The sequence below is a fragment of the Hippocampus bargibanti genome, linkage group LG09 (assembly GCF_051943395.1).
Source record: "Hippocampus bargibanti isolate YZ-2025 linkage group LG09, ASM5194339v1, whole genome shotgun sequence".
NCBI lineage: Eukaryota > Metazoa > Chordata > Actinopteri > Syngnathiformes > Syngnathidae > Hippocampus > Hippocampus bargibanti.
This window is the reverse complement of record NC_142742.1, coordinates 17,080,375-17,089,955: the sequence shown is the minus strand read 5'-3', so window position 1 is coordinate 17,089,955 and position 9,581 is coordinate 17,080,375. Positions and strand designations below refer to the sequence as shown.

General features: G+C 38.5%; 1 protein-coding gene across 1 annotated transcript; it reads left to right on the top strand.

Moving 5' to 3' along the window:
• The first annotated feature begins 744 nt into the window (after positions 1 to 744).
• On the top strand, positions 745 to 8,138 carry ccr6b (C-C motif chemokine receptor 6b). The gene is made up of 2 exons (XM_089004582.1): positions 745 to 831; positions 6,789 to 8,138. The coding sequence occupies exon 2, from the start codon at positions 6,798 to 6,800 to the stop codon at positions 7,884 to 7,886; it is 1,089 nt and encodes a 362-aa protein (XP_088860708.1). The 5' UTR covers positions 745 to 831; positions 6,789 to 6,797; the 3' UTR covers positions 7,887 to 8,138.
• Positions 8,139 to 9,581: the final 1,443 nt, after the last annotated feature.

Below are 9,581 nucleotides of genomic sequence, written 5' to 3'. Positions count from 1 at the left end.
GGGTCTATTGCCCCCCGTTCAATATAAGACAGCAGCTACACAGCTGGATGGACAGAAAAGAAGGCAGCTCAGTGATCAATTTTAGGGTGGCCTTAGAATAGATCAGCCCCTGGATTTTGCAGTCGCAGAATCACATTGCCACATTCAGAACCCAAATCTGTGCTAAAAAGTCGTGGAACAGAGCGTGCTTGGAACAATCACACTTCATGCATTTTGTTGCTTTAACTGAATTATCTTAACCCGGGGGGATGGGGGGTGACACGAAATGTCACATTTTTGTTGAAAATAGTTTCTTTGCCCAGCACCCGACGCAGACCTTGTTTGGCCGGGCGACGTCTGAGCCGGTATGAGGTAGGCATTAGCGTGAAGGGTCTTGCCCAAGGACCCACACTGGATGATGTTTGTGCTCATTTTCTCTGCCCCAAGTGGGATTTGAACCCTCGTCTCCCGTATGCCAAACCGATGCCTTATCAACTGAGCTGTCCAGAAAAAAAAAAATATATATATATATATATATATATATATATATCGTAATGTAATCATTCGCATCTAAAATTTAATACATCATTTGCTGACAACTTATCTTTCAGTGTCAATGTTGTTTTTGCAGAGGAGGATCACTGGTGCAGAGGACAGAACTTTTAAATCGAAATGAAAGAGCAAGCAGGAAGATGAAAAAGAACGGTTCACTCTTTCGTGTTCTTCCCCTTTTTTTTCTTTTTGTTTAACAGTGCTGCTCAAATCTGCGACTCGAATCACACATGCTCAATTCTTTATTCATAAGCAGCTAAGATATTATCAACACTTCATCTAGAAAACATCATTCTCTAGGTATGTTCTGCAACAGAAAATGTCATTATTGCCTGTCAATATTTTTGGATTGATTTTTTTCTATGAATATTAATGAATATGTGTCGTTTATTACAAGTGGTGCAATTACAAATTCTGCCACTGAAAGATGTTCATTTTTTCAAACAGTAAAAATTATACAATATATTATTTTCTTTTTATCATGATTGTTGTTTGTCTTATTATTATGATTCTTAAGATTTCGACGATGATGATGATTGCTATGATTGGTGTCATATGTAACAATACAGTCACAATACTTGGAACTGAGATATTTTGCACCTCTTTTGTAATTTAATTGCTAAATGGGAGCTCTCTAACTGTCAATTAAAACTGAGCATTATCATCTCTGCAAAGGCAAATGTTTTCCACATAGCTCTAAAAGTATGATGTAAAGTGTCCTTGAGAGCTTTGAAAGGCGCTTGAAATAAAATGTATTATTATTATTATTATTATTATTATTATTATCATTATTATTATTATTATTATTATTATTATTATTATTATTATTACTTGTAACCATTGCCTTTCCAAGCCTTAAATTACAGTTTTTTTCCAGTTTTGCAACTTTGGCAGATACATTTCTGGTATCAATGTAACCATAGAAAATGGAATGAACAAGGAAGGCGACAGTTTAATGAGTGGTGAGCCTTCTTGAAATGGTCATCGAAAAAATTGCAGCTTCATTTTTTCCGCTCAATTCTGCATGTTTGTTTCTGACATAAAAACTACCAGTATGCTTTATTTTCAAAATTTGCTGTAAACCATTATAAACTATCTGTCTGATCTAAATATGTAAAAAGTGTCTCAGAGACCGAAATATATGCAAAAAAAAATAAAAATAAACATCAGTCTTGTTGGTAGTGAGGATTTATGCTGTGCAGAGTATTTTTTTCTTTTCTTTTTTGACTGATGCTTTTTTTTCATGATCCTGGGTGACCTGTGATTAGTCCCCCTTCAGAGATGTATGAATTTCTTGTGTATGCTCTTATTCTTGGGTATGTTAAAGATATTCACTGATACGGATCAGATCAACTTGAAAGATCGAGTGAATCGCTTACTTGACAAAAGGACCTGAAACTGGGTCATGCGCAACCAGAGGAAGAGTCAAAGTAGAACATTGGCTTTTATTGTTCACACAGAGTGCAAGTACTTTTTAGGTTTTACTGACATTGGAATTGTTTGTGTCAGTCATTTGTGGTATTACTCCTTATTTATAGTGTGGCATTTTAACCTTGGGTCTATTGCCCCCCGTTCAATATAAGACAGCAGCTACACAGCAGGATGGACAGAAAAGAAGGCAGCTCAGTGATCAATTTTGTGGTGGCCTTAGATCAGCCCCTGGATTTTGCAGTCACAGAATCACATTGCCACATTCAGAACCCAAATCTGTGCTAAAAAGTCGTGGAACAGAGCGTGCTTGGAACAAACACACTTCATGCATTTTGTTGCTTTAACTGAATTATCTTAACCCGGGGGGATGGGGGGTGACACGAAATGTTGTTGTAAAATAGTTTCTTGGCTTGTTTACAAATATTGCAGCTAGCCATGATATCGATTAGGGAAACAAGTATTGGCACTCATGTTCACAATTTCAAGTATTCCCAAATCCATGTTTAAGGAATGTGGGAGGAATTTGGAGTAACCGGAGACAGACCAACCAAGCAGAGGAACAATAAACAACAATAACAATACTTTGAAGCTGAGATATTTCAAACCTCGACACAGGAGGGATAAAGTGAAATTTGAACAGACAACCCTATAACTCTAGAGGCAGGTTCCCAAATCGTAAACTGATTCTAAAATGTTTTATACAGAGTACTTACTACCTTATAAAATGTTAAATTAGAATCAGAATCAGAAAGCCTGCAATCTACAGAAGCAAAATTTAAAGCGGTGGGCGGGGGGGGGGGGGTGAATAACAAACAAAGTACATATTAGAAGCATTATAGAAATGTCAGAAAACTGAAATGTATAGATGTGCAAAAATGTTTCATAATAATAACTGTACATAGATCAAGTATAAAAAAAGCTTATTTGAGATGTGTAAACGTATTGAGTCAATATAAGGTGGCTGTGCTATTTACAACGCAATAATCCATGTTTTTTGTTGTTTTTTTCACACGTGATTATTAAGAAGCCTTCTCGGTAGGAACGAGCGGCAGTACCTCCCCTTCTTGCAGCGCTGTTGTAATGGACTCTAGCTGATGGAGCTACCCAGTGCTCTCAGGGTGGGCAAGAGGGGGTGGAAGCGGCTGTCCATCATAGCTTTTAGTTTAGCTGGCGTACATAACTCTCCAAATACCACCAAAATGACCAACAATAAAACACAGAAGAGTAGTCGGGTGTTGTGTTCATCAAAAACAGACTGGCATTTTATTGCTGTGAAATATTTAATATTACTGATAACTTTGGTTATCATTATTAATGCATTATTATTGGGGATTTTTCACATATCACATGAGGAGCACATATTATTAGAAGTACAGTACAGTAATACCTCGGCTTACGAACATTTAGCGTACAAACTTTTCACCTTATGATTATTAAATTCGCAAGAATATAATCTTGGCATACGAACTAGTTTTCGGCAAACGAACCAAACCACACGGAGCGCCACCGTGGCTGTCGGACTAGTTTTCCACACCCCCTTTGAGTGCAGACGTGGTTTATTCTCAAGTGGCGTACTTTTGCTATTATGGGACCGAAAAAGACCCCACCACAGGCTAGTGTTAAGCCAAAGAGGACACAAAAGAAAATTATGGTCGAGCAGAAGGAGATCATCGAGTACGGTTTATTTCTTTAATTACAATACAATAGCCCATTTATTATACATAAAGTAAGGTATATTTTTGTGGAGTTTTAAGGCTTATTTAGTCGAAAATTATGTTTAATGGGGACCTTGGAACAGATTATTCTCATTTTTAATGGTGTCATATGGGAAATAAATGTTTGGCAGATGAACTTTTCGCCTTACACACACTTGGGAACCAATTAAGTTTGTAAACTGAGGTATCACTGTACTTATATGTTTGAGGTCCACTGCACTAGAATGTGTATATATTACTGGTCAACATTTTTTTAAAACATCTTTTAATGTTCAGTAAACTTTTTATTTTTTGGTGCTCATCATCATCATCATCGTCATCATCTAAGAATCTACATAATTTAGTCATATGACATAATATACGGTGTAATATTCATTAATTAGCATTTTTTCCCTGAAATATAGCAATAAGAATCAACACACAGTAAAGTCTATGATTCAAACTTTTTAACAAACGGCCTTAGAACTAAAAAAAAATAACATATCTCAAAAACTTGATGTGCAGAGAAAAAAAAAATAAGATGTTTTTAAATTTACATTTGTCTTTTTATGGTAAATGTTTAAATTGACTCTCAATGCAAACATAAGTTGTCTGGTTTTGAAATGTTTCTGATGTATGAATTTCTTGTGTATGCTCTTATTCTTGGGTATGTTAAAGATATTCACTGATACGGATCAGATCAACTTGAAAGATCGAGTGAATCGCTTACTTGACAAAAGGACCTGAAACTGGGTCATGCGCAACCAGAGGAAGAGTCAAAGTAGAACATTGGCTTTTATTGTTCACACAGAGTGCAAGTACTTTTTAGGTTTTACTGACATTGGAATTGTTTGTGTCAGTCATTTGTGGTATTACTCCTTATTTATAGTGTGGCATTTTAACCTTGGGTCTATTGCCCCCCGTTCAATATAAGACAGCAGCTACACAGCAGGATGGACAGAAAAGAAGGCAGCTCAGTGATCAATTTTGTGGTGGCCTTAGATCAGCCCCTGGATTTTGCAGTCACAGAATCACATTGCCACATTCAGAACCCAAATCTGTGCTAAAAAGTCGTGGAACAGAGCGTGCTTGGAACAAACACACTTCATGCATTTTGTTGCTTTAACTGAATTATCTTAACCCGGGGGGATGGGGGGTGACACGAAATGTTGTTGAAAATAGTTTCTTGGCTTGTTTACAAATATTGCAGCTAGCCATGATATCGATTAGGGAAACAAGTATTGGCACTCATGTTCACAATTTCAAGTATTCCCAAATCCATGTTTAAGGAATGTGGGAGGAATTTGGAGTAACCGGAGACAGACCAACCAAGCAGAGGAACAATAAACAACAATAACAATACTTTGAAGCTGAGATATTTCAAACCTCGACACAGGAGGGATAAAGTGAAATTTGAACAGACAACCCTATAACTCTAGAGGCAGGTTCCCAAATCGTAAACTGATTCTAAAATGTTTTATACAGAGTACTTACTACCTTATAAAATGTTAAATTAGAATCAGAATCAGAAAGCCTGCAATCTACAGAAGCAAAATTTAAAGCGGTGGGCGGGGGGGGGGGGGGGGGGGGGACGGGGTGAATAACAAACAAAGTACATATTAGAAGCATTATAGAAATGTCAGAAAACTGAAATGTATAGATGTGCAAAAATGTTTCATAATAATAACTGTACATAGATCAAGTATAAAAAAAGCTTATTTGAGATGTGTAAACGTATTGAGTCAATATAAGGTGGCTGTGCTATTTACAACGCAATAATCCATGTTTTTTGTTGTTTTTTTCACACGTGATTATTAAGAAGCCTTCTCGGTAGGAACGAGCGGCAGTACCTCCCCTTCTTGCAGCGCTGTTGTAATGGACTCTAGCTGATGGAGCTACCCAGTGCTCTCAGGGTGGGCAAGAGGGGGTGGAAGCGGCTGTCCATCATAGCTTTTAGTTTAGCTGGCGTACATAACTCTCCAAATACCACCAAAATGACCAACAATAAAACACAGAAGAGTAGTCGGGTGTTGTGTTCATCAAAAACAGACTGGCATTTTATTGCTGTGAAATATTTAATATTACTGATAACTTTGGTTATCATTATTAATGCATTATTATTGGGGATTTTTCACATATCACATGAGGAGCACATATTATTAGAAGTACAGTACAGTAATACCTCGGCTTACGAACATTTAGCGTACAAACTTTTCACCTTATGATTATTAAATTCGCAAGAATATAATCTTGGCATACGAACTAGTTTTCGGCAAACGAACCAAACCACACGGAGCGCCACCGTGGCTGTCGGACTAGTTTTCCACACCCCCTTTGAGTGCAGACGTGGTTTATTCTCAAGTGGCGTACTTTTGCTATTATGGGACCGAAAAAGACCCCACCACAGGCTAGTGTTAAGCCAAAGAGGACACAAAAGAAAATTATGGTCGAGCAGAAGGAGATCATCGAGTACGGTTTATTTCTTTAATTACAATACAATAGCCCATTTATTATACATAAAGTAAGGTATATTTTTGTGGAGTTTTAAGGCTTATTTAGTCGAAAATTATGTTTAATGGGGACCTTGGAACAGATTATTCTCATTTTTAATGGTGTCATATGGGAAATAAATGTTTGGCAGATGAACTTTTCGCCTTACACACACTTGGGAACCAATTAAGTTTGTAAACTGAGGTATCACTGTACTTATATGTTTGAGGTCCACTGCACTAGAATGTGTATATATTACTGGTCAACATTTTTTTAAAACATCTTTTAATGTTAAGTAAACTTTTTATTTTTTGGTGCTCATCATCATCATCATCGTCATCATCTAAGAATCTACATAATTTAGTCATATGACATAATATACGGTGTAATATTCATTAATTAGCATTTTTTCCCTGAAATATAGCAATAAGAATCAACACACAGTAAAGTCTATGATTCAAACTTTTTAACAAACGGCCTTAGAACTAAAAAAAAATAACATATCTCAAAAACTTGATGTGCAGAGAAAAAAAAAATAACATGTTTTTTAAATTTACATTTGTCTTTTTATGGTGAATGTTTAAATTGACTCTCAATGCAAACATAAGTTGTCTGGTTTTGAAATGTTTCTTTGTTCAACAGAACCAAAGCATGTCTTCAATTTCTCCAGACTATTATAATCCCAGCATTGAGGATTATACAGATGTGGAGCTGTGCAACATGGACCCAAATCCTGCTCAAATCATGACGCAAACCTACATGCACTCCCTCATTTGTGCCTTTGGCCTGATCGGGAACATCCTGGTGATGGTCACTTACCTGTTCTACAAGAGAACCAAGACAATGACTGACGTCTACCTAGCCAACGTGGCTGTGTCCGACGTGACCTTTGTGTTGGCCCTACCTTTTATCATTTACAACGAGCAGAACAGATGGCCAATGGGCCGTGTGATTTGCAAGATCTTGAGGTCGTCTTACAGCATCAACCTGTACAGCGGCATGCTCCTGCTGGCCTGCATCAGCGGCGATCGTTACGTTGCCATTGTCCGGGCCAGACGCTCTTTCGGGGCCCGCTCCAGTTCTCTCATTTACAGCCGCATCATCTGCTCCGCCGTGTGGTTTTGTGCGGCTGCGTTAACACTTCCTACCCTTATATACACCGAACTCTTTGAAGAGACCAGTGTGGGCGCTGAGACCGCTCATGTGATGTGTGAGCTGTCTTTCAGCAACGACGAGACGGCAAAATTGATTAAAATGTTGATCCCCCACCTTCAAATGGCCATTGGCTTTCTGTTGCCCTTAACGGTGATAGCGCTATGCTACTCCAGCATCATGTGCACGTTGATTCGAGCGCAGAGCAGCCAGAGACACAAGGCCATCCGTGTGGTCCTGGCGGTGGTTGTGTTCTTCATGGTGTGCCACCTTCCCTACAACGTGGCTCTGCTTAACCACACGCTGGATCTGTTTGAACAGAGAGGTTGTCAAGAAGAGAGGCTCAGTCTCCAAGTTCTGGCCATTTCGAAAAGTGTCGCCTACCTGCACTGCTGTGTCAACCCAATCCTCTATGCCTTCATTGGCTCCAAATTTAGGAGCCACTTTCGGCAGATAGTTTTAGATCTGTGGTGCTTTGGTAAGAGGTACATATACTCGCCTCGTTCATCACGTGGCACCTCTGACGTGTGCATTTCGGGCTTCAAGTCTTCAGAGGCATCCCACCACTTTTCCTCGTTTAGTGCGTGATCCGCGCAATATTTCTGTACGGTTACAAATTTGATACTTTAATTAGGATTTGAAGAACAAGAAGGCCATGTGAATCCATTCTGTCCTACTATTTTGTTTGTGTATTTGTGCATAGAATACTTTGTTTTATCTTTTGACACGCCCCCCCCTTTCAATTTCGCTGTCGTAGTTTGCAAATTTCCCCATTGTTGGACAATTAAAGGCTTTCTGATTCTGTTTCTGAAAATGTTATTCGTGTTTTTTGTTGTTGTTTTTGTTGTTGTTGTAATTACTGAGCTTTACGGAGGGCCATGATGGGTCACAACACGCACACCCAGTAGGAAAACTTGGATACAGCAAGAGAATTTGTGCAAGTTTTAAATCCAACTGTCGAGGCATGGCTTAAATTGGATCTAAAAATTTTTCTCTTTCATAACTTATTTCTGTTCACACCTTCAATAAATTGTCGTTGGAATCTGATGATATGAGCACTGTGATTTTGCAACTTCCCCCTCAAACGTGCGTTTTTGGGTGAATAGACTCTGCCGGGTGTGAAAATCCGTCAACTGTAGTTGTTTGTCTCAAGGCACCCTGGGATTGACTTAAGACCAGTCCAGGTTGTATCCCAATTGGGAAGTGGATGCATGAATGGATTATGGCCCCTCCCATTCAGCTGCACTGCTTGGAGTCTATTACAGCCGCCTGTAGCTGAGAAGCTGGGTATATATATCATGGACTACTTTCATAACAATTGCAGGACATATAAATTAACAGAAGGATACGGCGTCCTGAATTAAAAATACGGAAACCTGTCTCACGATTATAGTATAGTACTGCATAGTACAGTGATACCTCATTTTACGAACACTTTAGCTCATGAACTTTTCGTCTTACGAACATTAAATTCGCGAGAATATAATCTTGGCATATGAACTAGTTTTCGGCAGACCAACCAAACCACACAGTGCCACATTGGCTGGCTGACTGGTTTTCGTCACCACTTTGCTTTGAGTGCAGACATGGTTTGTTATCGAGTGGAGTACTTTTGCTATTATGGGACCGAAAAAGACCCCACCACAGGCCAGTGTTAAACCGAAGAGGACACAAACGAAAATTACGGTCGAGCAGAAGATTGAGATCATCAAAAAACACAAATGAGGTGTGCGTTTGTGTGACTTAGCGTCCTAGTACCAGGACGCTAAGTCGACCATTGCTACGTGTGTCTAAGGGTGTTTCTGTGTTGTCTAAGCAACGGTCTCAGGCAATAGAAGGGGTTGAAAAACGTCTGTTGATTTGGATTAACGGAAAGCACCCAGCAGGGGACAGTGTGAATGAGGGTATGAGAAAGCACGGCAACTTCACTCGGATATCATCAAGAGGCAACTACATCAACGACCATTACAAAGGTAAATAAAACGACTTTATTATAAGTACAATTTATTTATTTAATTACAATACAATAGCAGATTTATCATACATTAAAATAGGGTATATGTTGTGTAGTTTTAAGTCTTATTTAGTCGAAAATTATGTATTATGCCATAATTATTATGCCTGAGGACATGGGAACGGATTATTCTAATTTTTAATGGTTTCTTATGGGAAATAAATGTTTGGCAGACCAACTTTTCGCCATACACACACTTTCTGCGAACCAATTAAGTTGGTTATACATATTACCACTAGATGTCCTCAGTAAACTTTGTTTGAGTTTTA

What these genes read in the sequence shown, in the direction of transcription:
- ccr6b (XM_089004582.1), top strand. Translation starts at nt 6,798, where the DNA reads ATGTCTTCAATTTCTCCAGACTATTATAATCCCAGCATTGAGGATTAT.